Source organism: Cervus canadensis, chromosome 29 (genome assembly GCF_019320065.1).
Source record: "Cervus canadensis isolate Bull #8, Minnesota chromosome 29, ASM1932006v1, whole genome shotgun sequence".
Taxonomy (NCBI): Eukaryota; Metazoa; Chordata; class Mammalia; order Artiodactyla; family Cervidae; genus Cervus; species Cervus canadensis.
The window spans coordinates 44584398-44608865 of record NC_057414.1 but is presented as its reverse complement, the minus strand read 5'-3'; the positions used below and the strand labels follow the sequence as shown (position 1 = coordinate 44608865).

Below are 24468 nucleotides of genomic sequence, written 5' to 3'. Positions count from 1 at the left end.
GGTGGTGGTCAGTGGAGTGGTGGTTGGAGTGGTGGTTGGAGTGGTGGTCGGGGTGGTGGTCGGGGTGGTGGTCAGTGGAGTGGTGGTCGGGGTGGTGCTCGGGGTGGTGGTCAGTGGAGTGGTGGTTGGGGTGGTGGTCGGGGTGGTGCTCGGGGTGGTGGTCAGTGGAGTGGTGGTTGGGGTGGTGGTCGGGGTGGTGGTCGGGGTGGTGGTCGGGGTGGTGGTCAGTGGAGTGGTGGTCAGTGGAGTGGTGGTTGGAGTTGTGGTCGGCGGGGTGGTGCTCGGGGTGGTGGTCGGTGGGGTGGTGGTTGGAGTGGTGCTCGGGGTGGTGGTCGGGGTGGTGGTTGGGGTGGTGATTGGCAGGGTGGTGGTTGGGGTCGAGGTAGGACACTCATCCTTCTCCTGGCAGCAAAAGACTCGTATCTCGTAGTCATAGCAGACCCCAAAAGGTCCGTTTCCAAACTGGTCTTCATTCTTGCAAATGAACCCGACAGAGACGTCGCACCGAGCCTTCTGGCCCAGGGTCTCCCAGCTGAGCAGGGGCTCCACGGCCGCCCTGCACTCGATGTCCTGGGGGGCCCTGCAGACACCATCAAACGTCTCTCGGTCCCCGCCATCACTGTCAGCACTGGGATGGTCATTGTTGATCCAGTCGGACCAGGAGCAGCAGTGAACTAGGCGAGCAAGACCGGCATTGGTCAGTCAGGTGGGGGCGCGCCTTTTGGGAGATCAACGGGCTCAGAGAACCCAGAGACCCCCGTAACCAGCTGTCCACATCATCACCAAAGGGCCCGGAGTAGGCTCAGAGACTTCAGGCTGAGCCTAATCTTCCACCCTCTACTTCTTCCCTCTTTCTGCAGCTAAAAACCCAAGACCCCACACCCCGCCAGTGACAGACCCAGGCCTGAGGGCACCAGCCGAGTGCCCCTTCCTCAGCTACCTTCAAATCCACAGGCCAAACAAATGAATGAGGAAAGGGCCACCCAGCTCAGCCCAGAAGCCCGCTGGTGGGGCTCAGGCCGGACTCTTGACCAGTGTTTTCACCCAGAACTAGTTAAGTCCCCTGCATGAGTCCCTGGGCGCAGCAAATCAGGAATCAGGTCACCAAAATAGACCACCTCCAGTCCCTGAGCCGATGGTCCGGCCTCCCAGCCCAGCCCGCATCGGGGTCTCGAGGGAGGCACGCTTTCTGCTGCTCCCCGCCCTGAGTCATGGACCAGCCTCTAACATGACTTACCGGTGGTGGGTGATGAGGAAGGTGGCGCTGCGGTAAAACGTGGGGGAAAGAGAACGTCATTGTACAGGACTGAGGTTTGTTAAATCTTTTAATTTTCATGTTTCTTTTCCCGATGGCTGTTATACACCTGGCAGCTCTGCACTAGCTACGATTGCAGCTGAGGGACCCGGGGCGCCTGGCGGCCTCCTCTAGCCCTTAGGGGTGACTCCTGCAGGTCTGGAGAAATGTTCCCATGTCCGGGCTGCCGTCACTCTGCCCTGGGCTTGGGGCTGCGGTCGAATGTGGGAGGGGGCGGGGGACACGCCCCGAGCTGAGGGGCAGATCATCACTTCCTGCCTGCCTAGAAGGGCCGTCCCTGCCGGGCTCAGGGGAAGGCAGGCCTTACCTGTGCTGGGGGTCGGAGTGATGCTGGTGGTGGTGGAGGTGGTGGTGGCGGGGGTTGTCGGAATGGGGGTTGGGGGTGCTGAGGTGGACACACAGACGTTGAAGTGTTGCTGCACCGTCCCGTTGGGGCCACAGAATTCCCAGTAGCAGAAGGAGCCGTCCTGGGTGATGTTGACAATCCTCCCTGCGGGAGGCCGATATCAACACATTAGGAACAAGACACAGGCTCCCAAGGCCGCCTCGGCCCGTCCGCATGAGAGGAGATAGGTCCCCCGCCCCCAACAAATGGCCAGCCAGCGCCCGCTGGGACCCCGCGCCCAGGACCCTCAGCGGAGCCCGTCAGAACGCAGAAACTGTGTCACAGAAGGGGCTTCACTCCCCATCAGGAGAAACACAGACGCGTCGGGTGAGCCCTAGGGCTGCTGCAAACTAGAGGCACCTCCGAGCCAGGAGGGGCCCAGGGCAGCCATGCAGATAAAGAGTAGGGAGGAAGGGGCAGGGAAGCGCAGGAGGTTGCACCCACCCAGAACCCAGGTGGGTCCAGAAGGAGCGTCCAGGGGTGGGCAGCTTACCTTCATCAACCCAGCAGACAACTGTCGAGGAGTCGGTACACATGCTGAAAAGCAAGTGCGAGGCTGCAGGCCTGAGCCTGTGCCCTCTCACCCACCCCCCACAGCCCACGACAGGCCCGCAGCCTCAGGGAAACACTGCCCCAAAGGCCGGCTCGGGAGCCCGCCTGGGTTCCCAGTGTGGGCAGAGCAGGGACGAGGCAAGGGTGCAGAGGCAACACGGGCCACCTCTCCCCTCCCCGGGTGCGTGAATGAGCATGCATGTGTGTGTGCGTGCCAATCTCCCCGGGCCCCTGAGACGTGAGCTTAGGTACCAAGAGTGGCAGATGTGCCCTGTGGGGACGGACGTTCCTGGTGTGTAGCGAGTGTTGTTGATGTAGCAGCCGCATTGGTCCCTGGTGACACACGCCTTCAGCTCCTCGTCGTAGATGGGGCTGTGCTTCGGGCACCGGGGGTAGCAGCCTGGTGAGCACAGGGTGCTGGGCTTGGACCGGCATGGAGGACCCACATCCACCCCGTCCACCTCACCCTGCCCACCCTCCCCGCCCCGGGAGGTCCTCTTCTCCAGGACGCCCTCTGAGAAGGGGGGCCTGGACCAACCCCCTCCTACTGCTGTGGCGCTGCCACCTGGCCAAAGGGACAGCCGGGCCCCGCCCAGCCTCCTGGGGGGCATGGCCCCTGCGCCCTCCCCACATGGTCTCTCTAGTTCTCAGCTTTTCTCAGCTCAGGAGCCTCCTCAGCCCCCACCTCATCCTGACCTGCCCTTTTCCCACGGCATCTTCGCTCCTGACCTCAGAGGCCCCCTGAGTTCATGGTGTGCTAACCTGCCCCCTTTCTGTCTCTCCCCTCGAGAGTGGGGTCTCAGCTCAGACTCCCAGCGGACTGTCTGATTAACAAACTGCAGCAGGGCGAGCCTGGTCCCCCTGGCACTCAGGGCGACACCCCACGGGGCCCCTCACCCTCCAGGTAGGACATGGAGATGTTGGAGTGGATGCCGTTGACGGTCCGACAGGTCTCGAAGCTGCGGTTCCCGCAAGGCTCGTAGTGCCACTCACACTCGTTCGGGGGGTTGTAGTAGTCGCAGAATATGGCTGGGGGTAAGGGTGCAGTCAGACTTGGGGAGGGCGGAGGCGAGGAGGGGACCATGGACACCCCCTTCCCCGGGGCAGCAGCCCCACCCACCGCCCAGCAGCTCACACCCCGCCCCGCTGGTGCCCGGGGACCAGGTCAGGCAGGCACTCACGGCACAGGTCAGGTGTCCTCCAGTACACGCAGGCGCCCTCCTTGGTGCACTGCTGGGCGTAGGAGGCCACGGCGGAGCAGAAGCACTCACAGTCCCCGCCAGTGTCGCAGGAGCACGAGTCTTGGACGCAGGCCTCGTAGAAGGGCATGGGGTCCACCTGGGGAGGGGCCTCCATGTGCCGGGGTCCACACTGCCCTCCCGGGGCCGGACCCTCCCCTGTGGCCCGAGAAGCTCAGGACCCCGAGGCGGGGACCCCAGGGCGCTGCCGGGGGGCGTCCCGCGACGGTGCTCACCACACCCGCCCCCACCGACCACTGCTCCCGACCACTGCCGGCAGCAGAGGGCTGTCTGGGTGGGTTGTGCCCTGTCTCCCTTCCTGGAAGGTACGGGAGAGCCTGGGGGTCCAGCCACGTCTCTCAGAGGAAATACTGGGCCTCTGGTCATGTGTCCAAAGGACACACAGGACGGAGCGGAGGGGCGACCCTGCAGGGACAGCGCCTGGCCCGTGGCCCCGCCCACAGGCCGACACGCCCACGCCCCTCCCACCTCGCTGTGGCTCCGCCTACACCCGTGGCTCCGCCCACCTTGCTGTGGCTCTGCCCACACCCACGCCCCGCCCACCTCGCTGTGGCTCCGCCTACACTCGTGGCTCCGCCCACACCCACGCCCCGCCCACCTTGCTGTGGCAGAGCTGGAAAACGCGGCTTTTGATGATGCTGCACTGCTTCTCCGACCAGGAGCGGCGGTGCAGGTTCACGGCGCAAGGCTCCGGGGTGGTCGTCACGTCCGGACAGGTGGAGGCCTCCTTCCAGCTGTTCCCGAAGTCCAGCTCGCTGTCCACCACCATGCTGTCCCGCGTGGTGAAGTCGTTGTTGGACCGCTGGTCGAAGTTCCCACACAGGCCACACACCGTGCCCTGCAGAGACAAGCCGGACAAGGGGCTTTGCCGGGGGGCCTCGCGGGAGGGACGGGGCTGGCCCGGGCCTGCCTGGGCGGCCCAGGTGGGCTCACAGGCACGGGCTGCCCGGGCAGGCAGGGCGGCTGCACACCTGGTAGGAGGGGGTCAGCTTGATGAAGATTGTGGTCTTCCTGTCCCAGATGACGATGACCCCGATGCTGGCCTCCACCACCAGGTACTGGCCCACATCCCGCGTGATGTAGGCCACGTGGTCGCCCACATCACGCTGGATCACCATGCAGTGTTTGTCCTCCAGCTTCAGCACCGTCCTCTGTGCCCAGGGGAGAGGGCCCATCACTGGCCTGGTCCGAGGGTCCCCAAGGACCATGCACCCCCCGGGGGGCGGGCAGCACTCACCCCAATGAAGATCTTGATGGCCTTGGAGCAGGTGACCCCCGTGGTACCGCAGGGCACATTCTCAGTGAAGATGCTGAAGGAACCCAGGGAGGTGTTCTGGCCGCAATAGTCCTGGGGGCCCAAGGGCACGTGAGCCAGGCCGACCCAGCCACGGGGTGAGGGCCCACCCCAGCTGGGGCCCACCTCAGCCCCTCCTCTGCTGAGAGGTGGCTTAACCACCCCCACACACACGCCCCTGCGCACCCCACACCCCCGACACCCACGGGAAGGTCATGGAATGGGAGGGCCGAGGAAGGGCTCCCCTCTGACCCCAGACCCCGTCCGCTCGGAGCCTCCTCACTGGGCTGGGACAACCCAGGGCCAGCAGCACAGGGGCCACAGAGCAGAGGCAGGCCCTGGCCGTGCCCTCAGCCTCACCTGCACGGCCACGTAGGAGCAGTGTCCATCGAAGTCATAGTACTTCCCATCGAAGGTGATGTAGTGGCCGCTCCCGTAGATGGTACAGGTGCCATGGCACACCAATTGGGTGCACGCCCAGCGCCCTTTCTGGCAGGTGCTGGGGAGAGGGAGATGGGGGCTGGAGGGACTGCAGCGGCCCGGGTTCCCCAGCCCTGCTCAGAGAGCAGCCTGGCAGCCTGCAGAAAGGCCCCAGCAGCTCACACACAGAGGAGGCCCATACCCCCGAGCAGGCTCCCAACGGGGCGCTCGGGGGTCAGAGCGAGGCCCAGGCCCTCACCAGGTGTTGCAGTCCACCGTGATCTTGTCCCCAGGTGAGTACAGGTCGTTGTTGTGCACACACGGGCACGCCTCCTCCACCACACAGCCACCCCGGCCATCGTCAATCAGCCCCTCGGGGCACACGCAGCCACTGATGCACTCTGTCTGGTACTGGGGGGCAGTTGGAGAGTGGGGTTCAAGGACCAGATGCCAGGCCCAGGTTGGCCAGCCCCTCTTCTGACGCTGCAGACACTGCTCGTATCCCCCACCCCACCCTCCGATCCTCAACCCCGCACCCTGGTCCAGCCTCCAGAGCCCCACCCTCAGGCTCCCCGCGGGGCTGGAAGACAAGTGAGAACGGCCGGCCTGGGGCACCTACACGGTCCCTGTCCCCCCAGAGGGCCGGGCAGGGGCCCACAGGCAGCCACTCCCTCAAGGGATGAGGGGGCAGCGAAGCCTGACCGTCCGAGGGCCCAGGATCCGGAGCCTCGGGGCCTCACGGGAGCCCCCTGTGCCCCCCACCTCAGCAGCACCCCCAGAACGCACGTAGCCGGCAGCCAGCGTCTGGCAGCTGACAGGCCTAGGGTTCCGGATGGCCAGCGCCGTCACGTTGTTGCAGTCAACGTGGATCTTCGGGGCCTCGCAGGCTGTGGGACCAAAGGGGCCGCTGAGCTCAACTGAAGCTGGGTGGGGGCTCAGGCAGGCAAGGGAGCAGTATGGGGGGCGGGAGGCCACGCACGAGGCGGCGGCCACTTACCCTGGCCGATCAGCTTGACCTGTATGCAGCTCAGCCTCCCGTTCCGGCAGATGCTGAGAGGGAGAGGTGGGGTGAGCCGGGCAGGCAGGTAGGGGGTGGGTCCGCCGAGCAGACGGGGCGCTCCCTCCCCTGCCCCAGGACACCCACCATCGCTCCTCCTGCCTCAGGACCACCTCCCCCGCCTCCAGGTAGAGGCCGCGGTAGTAGCAGGAACACTTGGCCAGGGGCACACAGCGGCCCTTCTCATCCAGGAACATGTGGTCAGGGCAGCCACAGCCGTCCACGGGCGCGAAGCCCTGCAGGCAGTGGGTGTCAGGCTCAGACAGCGAGCGGCAGGTCTGCTGACAGGTGGTCAGGTTGTACAGGAAGACCTGTGACTTGGGGCAGGAGTCCAGGTCCTTGTCTGCAGAGGGGAGGGGCCCGTGTGAGGCGGGGCAGCCCCCAGCTCCCTTCCCCAAAGGCCAGCCCCGAGCCCTGTGTCCGGCCGGGACGCCTGCCCAGCCGAGGGGCCAGCAGAGCGGTCACCCCGGGCCTGGCCCGGCCACACAGGGGCCTCACACCCCGCCTTCCGGGCTGAGGGATTCCAAGCTCCTCCGGGGAAGCAGAGAGGCCCAGGCTGGTTCCCCACTGGCCCCTGCGATGTCACCCCACACACCCCCCCCCGACAGCCAGGGCGGGACGGCAGGGACCAGAAGGCCGGCCAGAGCCCAGGACTCACTGCAGACGTGCTTCCGCCAGCCCCACAGCATGAGGCCCTTGGCGGCGCAGGCGCGGGCGTACGAGGACAGGGCGGCGCACATGCAGTCCTCCGTGTTCTGGCAGTTGCACGTGTCATACTTGCACCTCTGGGGGGCAAACGGGCCGTGAGGGGGAGCCGGCTGGGGAACATCACGCCCATGCGAGCCCTCAGACATGCAGCCCTTCCACCCGTGCACAAGCGCTCGGACACGCAGCCCCGACACTCGTGCACACAGCCACCCTTCATCGCATGTGTGCTCACACGCGCCGCGTTTACGTGTGCTTGTGCACACCCACTCAGCAGTTTCCCACAGGAGGGGTGGGGCTGAGCCGGGGGCGGCCGCTGCGTGCCCACCCACCTTGTAATACTCGGCTGGGTCCACGGCGGAGTGACACCTCTCGAACGGGGTCTCGGTCTTCTTCAGCAGGGAGCACCAGTGCTCGGCGTAGTTGGCTGCGGAAGGTACAGCCCCTCAGTGGGACGGCCCCTCTAGCAGGTCCCGGGGGCCCGCTTCCGCGTCGCCCAGGCTGGAGCAGACGCCACCCTCGGTGGACCAGACCAGGCCCCTCCCTTCAGGGCAGGCGAGCAAGGTGCCCCTTGCCTCTCGCCAGCTCCCCGGACATGGCAGGCGGCCCGGCGGGTGTGAGGGCGTCCGGTCGAGGCCACCACCCGTGGATTGGCAGGCCCTCTGCTGGGTCCCTCGGCCGGCTGCCACCATGGGCCACTGTAAGCCAGCCGCAAGGCAGCAGGAAGGCAGCAGGCGGCCGGCCGGCCGCACCTCACCCACCCACCACGTCCCCCCGGGAGCCCCGTCTCCCCAGGGCCAGGGCCCCAGCGGCCGAGCCTCACCGCTCTCGATGTTGAGGGAGCAGGGGTCGTCCAGCCAGTCCAGCTTGTCCTGGCAGCTCGCCTGGACCTTCCAGGTGTTGGCAAAGCCGGCGCCCGTGGCCTCCACCAGCCCCCCAGCCGTCTTGAAGTCGTCCCCTTCGAGGCCGTTGAAGTTCCCACAGAGGCCTGAGGGGCCGGGACAAGGTTGGGAAGGGCGGGGGCCACAGAGGCCCGAGGGCAGCCGCATGGGGGAGCCAGGCAGGACCACTCACCCTGCACGCGGCCCTGGGCGGCCTGGTCCAGCGTCAGGAAGAGTTGCATGACCGGCACCAGCTGGATCTGCAGCTTGAGGCCGAAGGTGGTGGTCACGATGAGGTGGTAGGAGGTCGGTTGAAAGATGGAGAAGCTCGCTGCAAGGGGGGAGGGGGGCGTCGGCGGGGGTGTGTGAGGGGGGTGTGAGGAGCAGTGGGGGGGCGGTGGGGGGGACAGTGAGGGGCGGGGGGCTGCCCATCCCCCATCTCCTCCCCCCTCCCCCATCTCCTCCCCCCTCCCCTATCTCCTCCCCCAAGTCGGGGCACCCGAAGCAGGACTCACCCGTCACATGGGGCAGATTCACCTTCAGCTCATTCAGCAGGACGCTGCCATCTGACCTGAAGGTCACCACCTACAGGCAAGGCCAAGGGGACACAGGCTGAGAAGGGCCGTGGGCCCCGGGGGTGCTGGGAGGGGGGCAGGCAGGGACACCCACGTTCTTCTTGCTGTCGGCCAGCAGCACCACCGTCTTCAGGCAGGTCTGCTTGTCCGTGGAGCCGCAGGGGGCCAGCTCGCTCAGGAGGGCGTAGGAGTCGTTCTGGGTCTGTGGGGGGTGGGGGAGAGGGCGTTGTAGTCACACGGAGGGTGGGGCAGGGGTCCAGCGCCCACACACCCCCGGGCGCCAGCCCACCTTGGTCAGCACGTAGTAGCAGTCCCCGTGGAAGGTGTACTTCCTCCCGTCGAAGGTGGAGATGTGGGCACCGCCCTCCAGGCTGCAGGTCCCGGGGCACTGCAGGTCCTGGCACACCCAGCGGCCGGCGTTGCAGACACTGTCAGGAAGAGGACCCAGGGTCAGGCTCAACTGCCACCCCCAGCCTGCCTGGACCCCCGGCCCACCTGGACCCCCAGCCCACCGGGACCCCCAGCCCACCTGGACCCCCCAGCCCACCTGGACTCCAAACCCGCCAGGATCCACTGCCTGCCAGGACCCCCACCCGCTAGGACCCCCCAGCCCGCCTGGACTCCCAGCCCACCAGGACCCCCACCCCGGCACCCACCACTGCTTGCAGTTGTTGGTGGTCTCCTGGCCGGGCGTGTACAGGTGTCCGTGCAACTTGCAGCCACACTGGCTCACGGGGATGCAGCCACCGCCCGCGATGTCATCATACACAGTGCCTGCGACAGCAGGACACGTTCATCTCGGCCGCCCCGAATCCCCGCCGTTCCCAGGGCCACAGGCGCACCTGCCTCCCACCCACAGACCCCCCTTTGGGGACGCTGTGGACCCACACTGTGTCTGAGGGACCTGCCTCCAGGCTCAGGGTCACGGGCCAGGCTGGAGAAGGACTGTCCAGAGGTGAGGAGCAGGAAGCTGACACTGCGTGCGTGTGTGTGTGCACATGTGTGTGCACTGCATGCGTGTGCATGTGTGTGCACATGTGTGCGTGTGTATGGTGCATGTGTGTGTGTGTGTGCGTGTGTGGGGACGGTCTCAGCGCTTGTGCTCTTTCTCCCTCTTGTCCCCCGCCCCGCCCCCGCCTGCATCCTCACCTTCTGGGCAGAAGCAGCCGTCCATGCGGTGCTCTTCACAAAGGTTGCTGACCTCCAGGTGTGAGCAGGTGTCCATGCAGGGCGAGCCACTCTCCAGGTAGACCATGTTCCCAGGGCAGCTCTTGGCTGGACAGGCAAAGGCAGACCCCTGAGCCGAGGGGCGGGCGCGGCGGACACCGTGAAGGGTCTAGTGAACGCACGTGGCTCCCAGCCCTGGACACACCAGGCCGCCCTGCCGGGCACCCGCAAAGGCCAGCACGCTCCCCGGGGTGGTCCCCCGTGAGCCCCCTGCGTCCTCCCGCCGCCGTCCCCGCACGCCGCTTACGGCAGAACGCGTTGGTCCTCCAGTTCTCCGGCCGCCCGCCGGCATGGGAGCACTGGCGGGAGAACTCGGCGATGGTGCTGCAGACGCAGGAGGCGTTCTGTGGGCACTGGCAGCGGTCCTGCGTGCACGCCTGCACGTACAGCTCCACGGGCACCAGGCCCTGGCAGCTCGCGAAGGCCGAAGCCGTCAGCAGCCGCTCGCACTGGGCACGCTGGGGGGGCGGATGCGGGAGGCGGGCATGGGCGGGGCCGCTCACGCCCCCTGCCCTCCCCGCCCCACCTCACGGCCCCTCCCCGCCGACGCCACACGGCCCGCCCCCACGGCGGCCGGGGACTCACGTGCTTGGAGCAGGACTCGGGGACCACCGTCTCCTCAGGGTCGGCGCACACCACCTCGGGCTTGTTCACCTTCTGCATGTTCCCAAACTCGACGGGGCTGAAGGGTACACCTGAGACGAGCACGGCCTTCAGCAGGGCTGGAGGGCGCCCGGAGGCCCTGCCCGCACCCGCCCGCGGAGGCCCCCGAGGAGGCGCTCACCCTCGGAGAGGAACTCCGAGTAGGTCTGCAGGCCGTTGTAGTCCCCGCAGAGGCCGCACGTGTGGTTCCGGAACTTACTGTCCAGCTCGAGCTGCCGGGGGAGGGGGCAGGTGAGCAGGCCGCGGGGTCGCACCTGGCTCAGAGACTGGTCAGCTGTGGCGGAAGCCGCGGGGGCAGTTCTGGAGGCCCGGAGGGCACCCCCCAAGTCCACGAGGCGCCCCAGCCTCCCGGGCCCTCCCCCAGCCCCCGCATCAGGCCTGACGCACCATGACCGAGTCCTCCCGGTTCCACATGAGCGTGAGTCCAGCGCGGGAATAGACCTTGGTGTACGTGTCGGTCTTCTGGATGAGCAGCCCCGGGCTGTAGTGTGGAGTGCTGACCCTGGGGGTGGGCACGGGCGTCACTCTGGCCCACGCAGCTCCCGCCGGCAGAGGGGCTGAGGCTGTGGGCGTGGCTGGGGTGGCCACCCTCTGGGGACACTCGAGCAGTGGCTGAGCCCCCTGTCCACCCGCCTGGCTGGATGCGGCCACATGCACCTGCCCAGGGCCCTCTCCACACCCCTCCTCAGGCTCCGTTCTGGGTAGGACCCCCCAGGAGCCCTGGGAGGAGGGCAGGCCAACCGGGAAAGCCTCACGCAGCCTCCCAGGGCAGGCCCTGTGCCCACCCCGCACCCCCTCCGCGGGGGCCCTGTGCCCACCCCCACGCTGAGCCCAGCTGTGGGAAGCTAAACCCCCAGCAGCAGGGCAGAGGCAAAGCCCGCAGGTGGGGACCCGTCGGGCAGGAATGTGCTCAGAGCCCCATTGTTCCACAGACAATGCTGCACAGTGTGGGGGAGGACCAGCCTCCTGTGGGCCCGCATAACCCTAGCCCGCAAGCCAGAGCTGGGTGAGCACTCAGCAGAGGGGCTGGGGGAGTCGCCCAGGAGAAATAAATCCCTCGAGTGCCCTCCCCAGCCCCGCACCAGTGGGAGTCCTGCTGGGCCCTCATCAGGGTTTGCTGACTGAATCGGTGACCCGGACTCAGACCCAGCACTCTGCTTCTGAGCCGTTGGCCAGAAAAGACGCGGCCGGGGGAGCGTGTTAGGCTGGGGGGCAGGGGCCGCAGCCCCATCGCCAGGACGCGGGAGGGGGCGGGCCCGACCACTCACATGGCCCCGTTCAGCACGGCGAGCTGGCGGGTCAGGTAGATGGTGTCGTCCTTGACGGTCAGCAGGATGTACTCGACCTGGGACGGGCCCCCACTGCTGCCGGGGCTGCGTTTCAGGTGCACGGCGAACTCCTTGTAGGCGTCGCGGCAGTCCGAGGCGAAGTTGTAGTCACACAGCCCAGGGAAGCGGAAGACGTCACCGTCGAAGGTCTTGTAGTGGAAGTCGCCCCAGGCGCTGCACACGTTGTGGCCGTGGTTCCGGGTTCTGCCTTCTGGGGGCCGCGGGGGGAGGCGTGAGCGGCCGGGGCTGCTGCCCGGCAGCAGCTCAGAGCCTTCGGGCTGCAGGGCCCTCTGCCGGCCCCTGCTCACCCACCCACGCGGTCTCTGGGCCCCCGCGAGGGCGTCTGCAGCTGCCACAGCCTCACACTCATACCCTGCGGGGGCCGCAGCCATGGCCTGGCCCCGGGCCCCTACCCTGGTCGTTGCCACTCTCTGTCCACTGATGCCCCAGCCAGCGCCCCCTCCCCTGGCTCCAGCCAGCCCGCACTCAGCAGAGGGACGGTGCCAGACCCCTCAGAGGGGGGCCCCGGGTTCACCCCCGCGCCCCCGCCCCCGGTGGCTCTGCTGGGTGGAGAGGCCCCCGTCCTGCACTCACACGGGCTTCTCTGGCTGAAGCTGCCTCTGAGCAGAGGCGCAAACAGCCGGCTCTGCAGAGGGGCCCGTCTTCGTCTCGACCCTCCAAGGGCCCCTGCCACCCAGGACTGGGAGCCTGGCCCCTCCTGGTGGCCCCTGCCTCCCTCAGACCCACAGGCAGCTGCCCGGCCCAGTGCGCCCACCTGGGACTGGCCCCTGGACACACTGGCCGGACCACCACCTGCAAAGGGACGCCCCCTTCCTTCCCCCTTCCCTTCCCCCGCACCCAGAGTCAGCAGGGCTGGGGGCTGCAAGTGCCGGGCCAGGTCGCCCGCCCCAAAGCCTGGGCCGAGGAAGACCCCCTCTCCTCCAGGCAGGACCGTCTGCTCTGGGCCGCCCGCAGCCCTCCTACCTCTCTGGAGCTCCGTGCCCCCGGCCCAGGTCAGAGCTAGGCAGAGGGCCGCTAGGCGGGCCAGCGGCAGCCCCATGGTAGCCAGAAGGACGGCAGGGCAGAGCGCCCAGGGCAGGGGCCAGGCCTTATATACCCTGCAGAGCCGCCAGAGGGCAGGGAGGGCGGGAGGGCGCGGGACGGGTGGGGCACCCCCCGGGTCATCAGGAAAACAGCTGTGGGGGCTCCGAGGGCCCGCTGGGGAAATATTGACTCAGGTTATCTGGAGTTTATCTTTTATTGCCCTGGTAGAGCCGGCTGTGCCCGGGATGCGGCACCGTCTACCCGATTCCAGCACACACCAGAGGCGGACCTCCATCCCTCCTGCTGCTGGACCAGCCTGGGGCCAGGGGTCCTGCCGGAAGCTCGTCCCAGCAGCCAGCACGCTCCCCCCGTCCCCACCTCACCTGTCCAGGACCCCAGGCACAGCGAGGTCCAGTGGGGGCCTCCCCAGGGGCCCGGACAGCCCACTCTGCGGGGCAGGTGCCCCCTCCCTCCTGGGGGCCTGCCAAAGGTCGTCTGGACCACAGCCGACCCCCCAGGGGCCTTGCCCTCCCCGAACCCTGCTGCCCGAGGCAGGGCATGCATGGGGTCCTGGGGGCCCAGGGGGTCCCCAACTTCAGCACAGCTCCTTCCTGGAGCCTGCGAGCTCCGTGAGGGCCCGGCTCCAGCCCACTCTCTAATCCCTTCCCCTCCCCCAGCCCAGCCCGCCTCTGGAATTACATGTAATTGGAACTTGGGGAGCCCAGCGTCCTCTGGGACACAGGGCACCTGGCTCCAGGCCGAGAGTGGCCATCCCTGAGGAAGGGGCCAAGTCCTGGCAGGGAGGCAGCTCTCGGGCCTGGCCCTGCTGCCTCCCAGGACGGTGGGAAGGACCAGGGCAGCGGGCGGGGGGGCGGGGGGGCGGCCTGCAGGCGCTCCCAGGCCATGCCTCTCACGGAAGAGGGTCCTGCCCCCAAGAGGAGCTGTGGCCTCGGGCGCGTCTCAGACCCTCAAAGCCAAGCCCAGTGCGTCTGGAAACGCCTCCGGAAAGGGGCGCTTGAGCTGCGCCAGCCCCAAACCTTAGCAGCCTCTGGGCAGTCCCCGTAACTGGTGGATAAGCTGAGGTCAGGCCTCCCCTCCAGGCAGTCTGCTCGTCCTGAAAACAGGTTGCATCCTGGATTCAGCTTTTGACTCTGGCCAACATGAGCGTGGACAACTGCTCGGATGGGGGGAGCTGAGGCTCCAGCCTCACGGTCCCCGGCTTCAGGGCAAGCCAGAGGGGCTCATCTCAGCAGTAACTCTGGACAAGGGGGCTACCCGGGGGGGGGGGCCGTGGGACCCTCTGCGTCCCTGAGCCCAGCGCCCCCGCAGAGGCCCCTCCCGGGCCTTCCTCTCCTGACGGCCCATCCTCCCACGGCAGCACCCAGGATCACAAGCTCCCCCCCAGCACAGGTGCCGGCTCCCGGGGCCCCCTCAGGGCCAGGACATCAAGGGACAGGCACTCCAGGGTCTGAAAGGGTGACTGGGAGCCACAGTCCCTGGACCCAGCCCTCCCAAGGGTGAAGCCCCTCATCCCGCCCACCGCAGGCCCCAGGGACCCACACAGCGTGGAGCTGGAAGCGGGAGGCCCGGGGTTAGGAAACCAGAGCAGCAGGCCGGCCGTGCCGCTTCCCCTGGGGCTGGCACGGCTGGCGCTGAGCCCTGGGAAAGCCCCAGGATGGCCCGCCGTGGGCCCCAGGGGCAGCCATTTTCCCCACCAGGCTCCCTCTGCCCTGGTGAGGTTGGGGACTCCTGGCCAGACACAGGGTGCCCAGCACAACCCCTGGTCTGAGAAGGAGGGGCCCCCTAGGTCTGAGGAGGTGGGGTCTCCTTGTGCCTGAGGTCAGCCTGACGGGCCCTCTGGGTGGGCAGCAGGCCGCCCGAGGCCCCCGTGTCCGGCCCCCATCCCTCTGGGCACAGTCGCAGGTTGTCAGGCGGGCTCGTGAGCAGTGGCGTCAGCCCCCCGGACTAGGGCGGGCGTGGGGAGGGCTCCAGCCCCTGAGCAGGGCTGCGGACCCCCGGGCTCTTGCATACGTTCACCCATCCATCACACTAACCCTCGGGGACGCGGGAAGAGGCCCCGCAGGCCCTGACACTTCCTCAGTGTGGCTGGAGCCCTGTCCCCGCCCCAGCGGGACCCCCACTCCTCGCCGGGAGAGGGCTGAGCAAACTGCCCACTGTCCCTCTCTGATGAAGCTGTGACACCCCAAGGCCACCAGGACAGCACTCTGCCCACCGCAGCCGGGGCTGCCGGGGGTCCTGACTGCCTGCCTGCCGGGCGGACTCCCTGCGGGGCACAGACACGCTGACAGCCTGGGCAGTCACGGCCCCACACCCAGCAGTGTTTACCCTGACAAGACAGTGTTCCCGAGGACCACGTGGGTCACCACTGACCAAGGGAGGGGCCCAGAGACGTCACGCAACGCAGCCCAAGACGGCTGTGTGTGTGGTCTGTTCATAGACCCTGACTCATCAGGAAGGGAGGGGAGAGAGGGGGAGGGGAGGGAGGGGGAGGCCAGGGCCTCTGTACCTGTAGACCTTGCTCAGACCCTGGGCCCCACCCCGGGGCCTCGGTTCTGGTCCGACCTCCGTGGGCAGTTGGAGGGTGCACCCAGGGAAGCCCTCTGAACACCCAAGGGAGACCCCAGCCCCAGCCAGGCCCAGATGGAATCCCTGGTGGGTAAGTGTCTGAAGAATCAGTGAGGGGCAGACAAAGCATCAGCTGTGCCCACCCCCTCCCCGAGTCCTCCCCGAGACGTCGGAAGGGGAGTCTCAGACCTGGTCAAAGACCTGGGGGTGCACAGGCGCAGGCCCCACGTCACCCCCAGGCTTGCGAGGATTTACGAGAGGACATGGCCTCCCCACCCCTGCCGCCCCCACCCTGCACCGTGTGAAAGGTGGGCGGGTCCGCACACACAGGTGTTTGTTCAGGTGTGAGTGGGGCAGAGCCGGGTCAGTGGGCCGGGCTCCTCATCCCAGCTCCGCGGAGCAGGCGGGCACGGGCATGGCCTCCCTGGGGGTAAAGGGCGACTGCCGTTCAAGAGATCAGTTCACGCAGTCTCCACCTTGAGACCCGACGTGTACCCTGAGCTTGTCCTCACCGCCCTGACTGCACTGTGGGTCCACTGCTGCCTTCAGACTGTGAACGCTTGAGGGAAGCAGCCCAGGTGGGCTCCTCCACGGACTAGCGTCACAGTAGACACTTACAAACTTCCCTCCTGGATGCGTAGGGGGGTGGATGAGTGGATGGATGGATAGGTGGGTGGATGGACAGCTGGGTGGATGGCTGGGTGGATGGATGGATGGGTGGGTGGGGGGTGGCTGGGTGGGTCAGTGGGTGGGTGGGGGGGTGGCTGGCTGGCTGGCTGGATGGGTGGCTGGATGGATGGGTCAGGGGCAGTGGCTAGGTGGGTAGATGGATGGCTGGATGGGTGGATGGATGGCTGGATGGGTGGATGGCTGGCTGGGTGGGCGGGTGGATGGATGGCTGGGTGGGTGGGTGAATGAATGGATGGATGGACGGATAGATGAACAAACAGCCTCTAGGAGTGATGGGGTGCGCCTTCTGTAGCAGCTCCACATGGCTGCCACCTCACAAGGACACGGTGTGTGCAGGCAGTGGCCAGGAACTCAGTCAGCCCACCTCATTAAAGCCCTCCACAACCTCGAGAGGTGGGCGCTCACAGTGCTTCGTTCTGGACACGAGGAAACCAATGATCAGAGCGCGAAGAGCCTGCTGCGCTTGCCCGGCCTGCTCACAGTGGCCTCTCTGCCCTCTGCCCACCTTGGCAATGGTGTGGCCATTCTTCACAGAGAGTTGACTGTCGCTCTTTGTGGAAACCCAGTATGAGCAACAGAAAATCCGATTCCTGAGTGCTCATAGCCCTGGAGAGGAATTTCTTCCCCTTCCTTCCTGGAGTGCTGCCCTGGGACAGAGCCCCCTCTTTCCCACCCCCACTGGGGCATCTTGTGTGTTTACAGTACAGTTAGATTGCTTTCTCACGCGCCTGCACACCATCCTGGGGTCCCCAGCCTCCTAACTCACTCCTGTACTTCGCACATCCTGAGGCTCACTCTTGGAGCTGCAGCGTTCTATGAGTTTCAGCAAATACAGTCGTGTGCCCCATTACAGTATCAAATCCCCCTTCTCCACCTCCTCAACCCTCCCCACCAAACCCCTGCAACCAATGATCTTTTTCACCATCACCTTAGTTTTGGCTTGAATATATTTTTATGATTAACCCCAAATCTCTAATTGCTAAAATAATTCTGGAATGTCATGCCATGGGCCATGCTGTGCTCAGTCATGACTGCCTCTTTGTCATGCAGCCATTATAAATTATGGCTATGATTTTCTGTTGCTAGAAGGAAAACACGATTCACTGGTCTGGAAAACTTAGTTTTGTCTAACAGCGCTAATCTGAAATATGTTTTCAGTTTGACGGACTTGTAATTGATACACAATAAGCAGCATGTGTCTAAGTGTGACCTGACCTAATCAGATCAGTTTTGACATAATACACACCTGAGACCAGGGCCACCTGAATCGAAACGGTGAATGTGCGTGCGGCTGGCCGCCAGGGAAACTTCACACCCCTCGCCTTCGCTCTGCTTCCTGGCCCCTTGGGTGAGTTTGTGTTTTCTGGAGTCTTATGCAAACAGCCCCACACACTGTACTGTTTGCTGGTTTGGTTTCTTTCACTCAGGATAGTTTTTCTCCCAAAAGAGAGACTTCTAGTTTGGAAAGATCATAGAAGCAATCACCCTCGGGAAGCACCACTCCCAAATCATGGAACTTGCCGATTTTCTGGGTATATCCGTATCTTTCGGCCATTATTAATTCTGAGAGCCCTTCTGTACTTGTGTCTAAGCTTTGAACTAATTTCCCCCCTACCTCCATTCATTGGGTCAGCCCGTATTCCTCACGCACGTTGGTGGGGAAGAGAGAGCTCGCTGTGGGAGGATTGGCTTCCGGACGCGAGTGGTCAGTTTCTCAGGGGGTCATAACGGCTTTTGTTTTCCTACCTTTTGGCCGCGCCATGCAGCATGCAGAATCTCAGTTCCTGGACCGGGGGTGGCACCCGCGCGCCCTGACCACTGGCCCGCCTGGGAAGTCCCCCACCACTGGTCGTTCTTATTTTCTGGATTCTGGTCTCTGGCTCCTTCCTCTGCTGCCTTTATTGCTGCTGGCTCCTCGCAGAATCAGCATGATTATTTTGAGATCCATCCACAATGGCACTTGCGTGCACCGTCCATTCCTTTTTATGACTGAGTGGCTTTCTTTTATGTGGAAATAAAAGTGTGTTCGGGGCATCTCAGGTCGCACAAGTGGTAAAGAATCCTCCTGCCAATGCAGGAGACGCAAGAGATTCGATCCCCGGGTCGGGAAGATCCCCTGGAGGAGGAAATGGCACCCCACTCCAGTATTCTTGCCTGGAAAATTCCATGGGCAGAAGAGCCTGGCCAGCTCCCGTCCATAGGGTCGCAAAGAGTCGGACAGGACTGAGCGGCTGAGCACACATAGAAGTGTTCATTTCTTCTGCTGCTGATGGGCTTGGGCTGTTTCCAGTCTGACAGCATCACAGACCACACCGCCAGGAGCTTGTGCCGGACCTGTGTACCTGGGAGCCAGGTGTCTGGGCCACACAGTAGGTGCACGTTCCAAAGTCTCAGAAACAGCGGGCTGTTCTCCAAAGGCGTCGTGCGTCACATCCCACCCAGTGGCGGGTGAGCCCCCACTCCCCACCACGCACCCCATTCCAGCCACACTTGTTCCAATAGGTGCACAGTGATACCTCACCCTAGTTTGAGTTGCATTTCTAATCACTACTAAAGTTGAGAACCTTTCCGTGTCAGAAAGCTTATCTGTCACCTAGCTGTCTTCTCTGGTGAAGTGTCTGCTCAGATCTTCTGCCAATTTATTGGGTTATTTGGGTGGATTTCTTTTATTCAGCTCCAAGACTGGTTTATCTATTCAAGATACCAATCCAGTACCAGAGTTACCCTTTGCAAATATTTTTCTTCCACTCTGTGGCTTGTTTTGCTCAGTGTCATAACAGTGTCTTTGGAAGAGTGGAAGGTTTTCATTCTGATGAGGTCCAGTTCATCCGCTTACTCTTTTACGGATGGTACCTTGGGATGATAGAGTACAGGCATGGCAACCCACTCCAGGATTCTTGCCTGGTGAATCCCATGGACAGAGGAGCCTGGTGAGCTGCAGGCCGTGGGGTCACACAGAGTCAGACACAGCTAAAGTGACATAGCAAGGAAGCTTTGCCCAACCCAAGGTCAGGAATGTTTCCTCCTGAGTCCTCCTCTAGAAGTATTTATTATACCTTTAGGTTTTGAGGGGGGGTGTTTGCTTCCTCTGTTTTTTATTGTTTGCGCTGGGTCTGTGTTGTTGCACGGGCTTTCTCTACTTGCAGCAGGCGGGAGCTACTGTTCATTGCGGCTTCTCACGACGGGGGCTTCTCTTGTTGCAGAGCATGAGCCCTAGCGCGTGAGGTCAGTAGCTGCGGCGTGGGCCTAGTTGCCCCAAGGCACGTAAGATCTTCCCGGAGCAGGGATCGAAGCCGTGTCCCTTGCCTTGGCAGGCAGATTCTTTACTGCTGGACCCCCAGGGAAGCCCTATACCTTTAGGTTTTACACGATAAGTTGAGATTATTTTTTCATACAGTGTGAGGCATGAACTGAAGTTTCCTTTCCTTTCTTAACCCAGCTGTTCCAGCTCCTTCTGGACAAGGCCACCCTTGCCTCCTTGCATTGTTCCTGTAAAAGTCTAGTTCTTTATATATGTGTGTGTTTATTTCTGGACTCTCTTCTATTACACTGAACTATTTGTCCATCTTTATGCTAATACCACACTGTTCTGATCACTGTAGCTTTGTAATAACTGTAATATCGCTTGATGTTCATGCCCCAATTTTGTTTTTCTTTTCCAAAGTTGTGGGTTTGTTTTGTTTTGTTTGGCTACACTCTGTCCTCTGCGTTTCCATCTGAATTTCAGAAAGTATTGATCTCTACCAAGAAAAATCCTGATCGTATTTTGACTGGGATTGCATTGAATATCTGGACCAATAAGATTTATTGGAAGAATTAAATCTTAGCAATACTGAGTCCTCCATCCCATGAACAAGGTCTATCTCTCCATTTATTTAGATCTTTGATTTCTCTCAGCAATGTTTTATATTTTTCAGTGTACAGGTCTTTCATTTCTTTTGTCAGATTTTTGTCTGAGTATTTCATGTTTTTTATGCTCTTGTAAAGGGTTGTTTTATGCCAATCTCTGATTGTTCCTAGCATATAAAAATATAATTGATTTTTTTATACTGATCTTGTAGTACCAACAACCTTGATAAACTCACCCACTAATTATAGTAGCTATTTTGTTATATTCCAGGTTCTCTACATAGAAGATCATGTTCCCTGTGAATGAAGGCAGTTTTACTTCTTCCTTTCTAGTTTAATTATTTTTGTTTTTGTTCCTGGTTGCACTGGCAATGACTCCCAGCATGGTATTGATTAGAAGTGGTAAGAACAGGTATCCTGATCTTGTTTCTGATTCCAGAGAAAAGCATTTAGGCTGTAAGTGTGACGCCAGCCGCAGGCTTTTAGTAGATGCCCTCTACCAGGTTGAGGAAGTTCTCTTCTATTTTTAGTTTGCTGACAGATCTTATCAGGAAGGGATGTTGAAATTTGTTACATGTCTTTTTCTGCATCTGTTGAGATGATTCTACAGTTTTTCCTCTTTAGTCTGATAATATTGTGAATTGTATTGACTCATGAATGTCAAACCTATCCTGTATTCCAGGAAAAAAAAATTTAGTCATGATTTTCATTTGTTGCTGGATTCAATTTGCTAAAATTTTGTTTAGACTTTTTTCATCTATGTTCATGAGGGAGGTGGGTCTACAGATTTTTTTCCCCCTTGGGTGTGTCTTTGTATGATTTTGGCATCAGGGTAATACTAGCCTCATCAAAAGAGTTGTAAATATCCCTTCCTTTTCAGTCTTTCTGGAAGAGTCTGAACAGAGTTGGTATTATTTCTTCTTAAATGCACGATGGAATTCACCACTGAAGTCATCTGGGCCTGGAGCTTTCTCTGTGGGGAGGTTTTTGGTTTGGTTTGGTTTTCTAGTTCTTTAATATATGTGGCTATTCTTTTTTTTTTTTTGCCAAAAGTAAAGGGGTGAAAGGAAGCTCATGAGTAAGATGAAGCAGGGAACCAAGAACTAGAGGAAAAAACAAGGAACCCTTGCAGAGGAAGCGTGGAGTCCTAACCACTGAACAGACCAGGAAGTCCTGTTCTTGAGTGAATTATGTCGTTCAAGAAATTTGTCCTTTTCACTCAAGTTGCTAGATTTATTGGCAGAAAATTGTTCATAACATTCCCTTATTACCCCTTTAGTATCTGTAGAATCTGTGGTGATATCACAACTCTCATTCCTAAGATTGGTAATTTAAGTCATTTTTGCTCAGTCTGGCTAGAGGTTTATCAATTTTACTGATCTTCTCAAAGTCCCAGCTTTCGGGTTCCTTATTTTTCCTCTAGTACTTTGTTTTCCGCTTCATCTTATTAATGCCCTTCCTTTCTTCCCTTTATTTGGGGTTTAATCTGCTCTTTTTCTTTTGTGATTTCTGACAGTCGACTCTGAGGCCTTGACCTTTCTGTCTTCTTTTCTATTGTAGCTGCTTCGTGCTGACACAGGTCCCCTGAAAACTGCCTTCTCGGCATCCCTGCCCGACCCGGGGCTCTGTGTCTGGGCCCCACCTGCCCTTGTCTCTTTGTGCCTTTGGACCCAGGACTGACCTCAGAAACCCATCCGATACCATTACTGTCCCGTCAGAAAAAGGAAACCGCAGAAGGTGATTCAAACAGAGCCAGTTACGCAGGAGCTGGAAGCCATGAGGACAGGAGGCCCTGGGGGCCGCAGGGAGTGGTTCCCACCCCCAAGGCTGGAGGGGCAGAGAGGAGGGTCTCCCGAGGGGGAGCACAGCCGGTGGTGGGACTGCCTGTCCAAGAGCCACCGTGGTGACGGTGGTGCATAGGTGCTCCTTGCCCTCAACCAAAAGCACTTTCCAGGGAGCAGCTGCCAGGGAGCCTGGAAACACGGTTTTCAAGGTCCCAGCAACACTGTGAATCAGCTGTCAACTCACAACACAGCACCTCAGACCCAGTGGGTTCAAACCATAAGCACAAGATAGATGAGAGAGTCATAGATGATAGATAAACACACAGAAAGATAGATACACAGATATACAGATGATGGCTAGGTGGTAGATAATGGATAGACAGCCATGAAATTAAAAGACCCTTGTTCCTTGGAAGAAAAGCTATAACCAACCTAGACAGCATATTAAAAAGCAGAGGCATTACTTTGCGACAAAGGTCTGTCCAGTCAAAGCTATGGTTTTTCCAGTAGTCGTATATGGATATGAGAGTTGGACCATAAAGAAATCTGAGCACTGAAGAATTGATGGTTTTGAACTGTGGTGTTGGAAAAGACTCTTGAGAGCCCCTTGGACTGCAAGGAGATCAAACAAGTCAATCCTAAAGGAAATCAACCCTGACTATTCATTAGAAGGACTGATGCTGAAGCTGAAACTCCAATATTTTGGGCACCTGATGCAAAGAACTGACTCCTTGGAAAAGACCCTGATGCTGGGAAAGATTGAAAGCAGGAGGAAAAGGGGATTGGTTGGCTGGCATCACTGACTCGATGGATGTGAGTTTGAGCAAGCTCTGGGAGTTGGTGATGAACAGGGAAGCCTGGCGTGCTGAAGACCATGGGGTCACAAAGAGTCAGACACGACTGAGCAACCGAACTGAATGGATAGATGATAGATAGATAATAGATATATAAATAATAGCTAGCTAGCTAGATAATAGATACATAGATAGGTGATAAATGGATACACAGATGATAGATAGGTGAGATAATAATAATGGTAGATAGATGGGTGACAGATGTGTCTGCAGTTGGTGTCTTTCTAGTGCTGTCCACCGAGAGGGCTTGTAGACAATAAAAGGAACTGGGGCTCCCTGGGGAAGCAGGTGAGGTTCTGGGTGAGAATGTCGAGATTACCTGGTTTGTGGCATCAGAACGTGAGGAGGCGGCCAGTGGCTGGAGGTTTGTCCGAGGCCGCAGGGCAGCAGGACGCAGCCCTGCTGGCAGAGACGGGTAGGCTGAGCCACAGAAGCCGTAAGTGTGATGTGTGACCGTAACCCAAGTATCGAGTCCAAAGTGACACCCATCATTGAAGAAATAAACAAACGGGAAGGAACCCTCACTCATATAGAAAAATCCAATCAATCAGTTTAGAGGGGAAGAGAGAATTCACCTTCACTGCCGCACCTTCTGTCAGCGCGGTTGGTCGTGGACCCCTCCTGCAGGGCTCACTACTTAAGAAGTGGGGGGGGGGGGTCCTCGTTATGCCAGGGGCAGGATGGTGCGGCCACGCTCTCCCACACAGCGCTCTGGGGAGCCCCTCCTCCTGCATGCCTCCTTCCCAACCGCGAGGAAGCCCGCAGCAAATTCGAATCAAGGGGCGTCATGTAAAACACCCACACTGGCGCTTCAGAGAGTCCACAAAACAAGCTAAGCCAACGGCCAGGGCAGGGGGTCCAGCAGGCCCCCACCAACACCCTAGAAGCCTCACCAGACCCATGAGGGGTCCCCAGCCCCCTGCAGACCAGCCTCATGCCTCCAGGAGAACAGGTCACATCACCCTGCCCTCCAGCTGCCCCCTGGCCAGCGTGAGACCCTGGCCCACAGCTCCTCGACTGGAGGGTGGTTGACCGTTCGGAGAAACTCCACGGCCTCCAGCTGGCGGGTGCCGGTGGGCCGCAAGCACCGCCCACATCACGAGGAGATCGCAGGTGGGCGCAGGAACTGGGGGCTCGGAGGCAGGGCTGGGGAGTGAGCAGGGCCGTGGCCCCTCTACGGGGGCTGCGCCGGGGTCCCCAGGTCACTGACGGTTCAGAGAAGTCAACGGTATTCAGCAAAGAGAACCAGGTACAAATCGTCCCCACCAAATTCAGGCAGAGCAGGGGGGCGGTCGGCATGTCCCTGCTCCGAGCTGAGAGCAGCCCGGGCAGGGAGCGGCGGGTGCCTGGCGTCCGTCCAGCCCCGCCCACTGGCCTGGGCCGGGTGACGTCACGGCCCTCAGAGCCGCCGCCGGCCCGCCCGGGCCATAAACGCCCGCTTCCGGCCGCGGGCACCTCCTGACGCAAGCACTCAGTAAAGACGTCAGCCCAGGGCCCACATCCGGTGCCCGCCGCTGGCAGGGCAGGGAGGCCCGGGCCTGGACCCCAGCTGTCGTCCCGGCCTCGGTTCTGAAACCCCAGACACGATGCCTGGGCCCTGGGGGAGGCTCCGCGTTCAGAGACCCCAGGACATACGTCCTGACAGCACCCTGGCCTCTTCCCAGACCGGCGCCACGGCCAGGGGCTGCCCAGGGCAGGAGCCGAGCGGGGGGCTGGCCCCACGGCAAAGGGGTGTCTGAGCCCCAGGGCCCACTGAGAACGGACCCCGAGCTAGAGGACGGCACAGCCGTGTGGGAAACGGCACGGAAGGGCCTCAAAACATTTCCCACCCGCCCGCCCGCCTGAGCGGGCAGTCCCGCCTCCCGCATCCCCAGAGACGAGCAGGCGGGCCTCACTGATGCCTGCACGTGTTCACAGCAGCAGCGTCACAACAGCTAAGGGGGGGGGAACCCAGCGTCCATCCGTGGACGGTGCTCACAGAAGAGGACGTCCTGACACTG

General features: G+C 61.6%; 1 protein-coding gene across 1 annotated transcript in view; it reads right to left on the bottom strand.

Annotated features, from left to right (window-relative positions):
* Positions 1–12738, bottom strand: part of MUC2 (mucin 2, oligomeric mucus/gel-forming) — a 23014-nt gene extending 10276 nt beyond the window's left edge. The window contains exons 1-30 of the mRNA XM_043451578.1: positions 12646–12738; positions 11602–11872; positions 10721–10835; positions 10455–10545; positions 10256–10365; positions 9918–10128; positions 9593–9718; positions 9100–9217; positions 8733–8871; positions 8538–8645; positions 8384–8453; positions 8062–8199; positions 7811–7975; positions 7320–7414; positions 6941–7067; positions 6370–6625; positions 6223–6275; positions 6012–6112; positions 5485–5636; positions 5166–5304; positions 4749–4859; positions 4483–4662; positions 4110–4349; positions 3434–3590; positions 3150–3281; positions 2505–2652; positions 2194–2237; positions 1623–1805; positions 1238–1264; positions 99–674 (exon numbers count right to left, since the gene is read on the bottom strand). Of these exons, the coding sequence (XP_043307513.1) occupies positions 99–674; positions 1238–1264; positions 1623–1805; positions 2194–2237; positions 2505–2652; positions 3150–3281; positions 3434–3590; positions 4110–4349; positions 4483–4662; positions 4749–4859; positions 5166–5304; positions 5485–5636; positions 6012–6112; positions 6223–6275; positions 6370–6625; positions 6941–7067; positions 7320–7414; positions 7811–7975; positions 8062–8199; positions 8384–8453; positions 8538–8645; positions 8733–8871; positions 9100–9217; positions 9593–9718; positions 9918–10128; positions 10256–10365; positions 10455–10545; positions 10721–10835; positions 11602–11872; positions 12646–12721 (4459 nt within the window). The 5' untranslated portion in view covers positions 12722–12738. The remainder of the gene's footprint in view (positions 1–98; positions 675–1237; positions 1265–1622; positions 1806–2193; positions 2238–2504; positions 2653–3149; positions 3282–3433; positions 3591–4109; positions 4350–4482; positions 4663–4748; positions 4860–5165; positions 5305–5484; positions 5637–6011; positions 6113–6222; positions 6276–6369; positions 6626–6940; positions 7068–7319; positions 7415–7810; positions 7976–8061; positions 8200–8383; positions 8454–8537; positions 8646–8732; positions 8872–9099; positions 9218–9592; positions 9719–9917; positions 10129–10255; positions 10366–10454; positions 10546–10720; positions 10836–11601; positions 11873–12645) is intronic.
* Positions 12739–24468: the final 11730 nt, after the last annotated feature.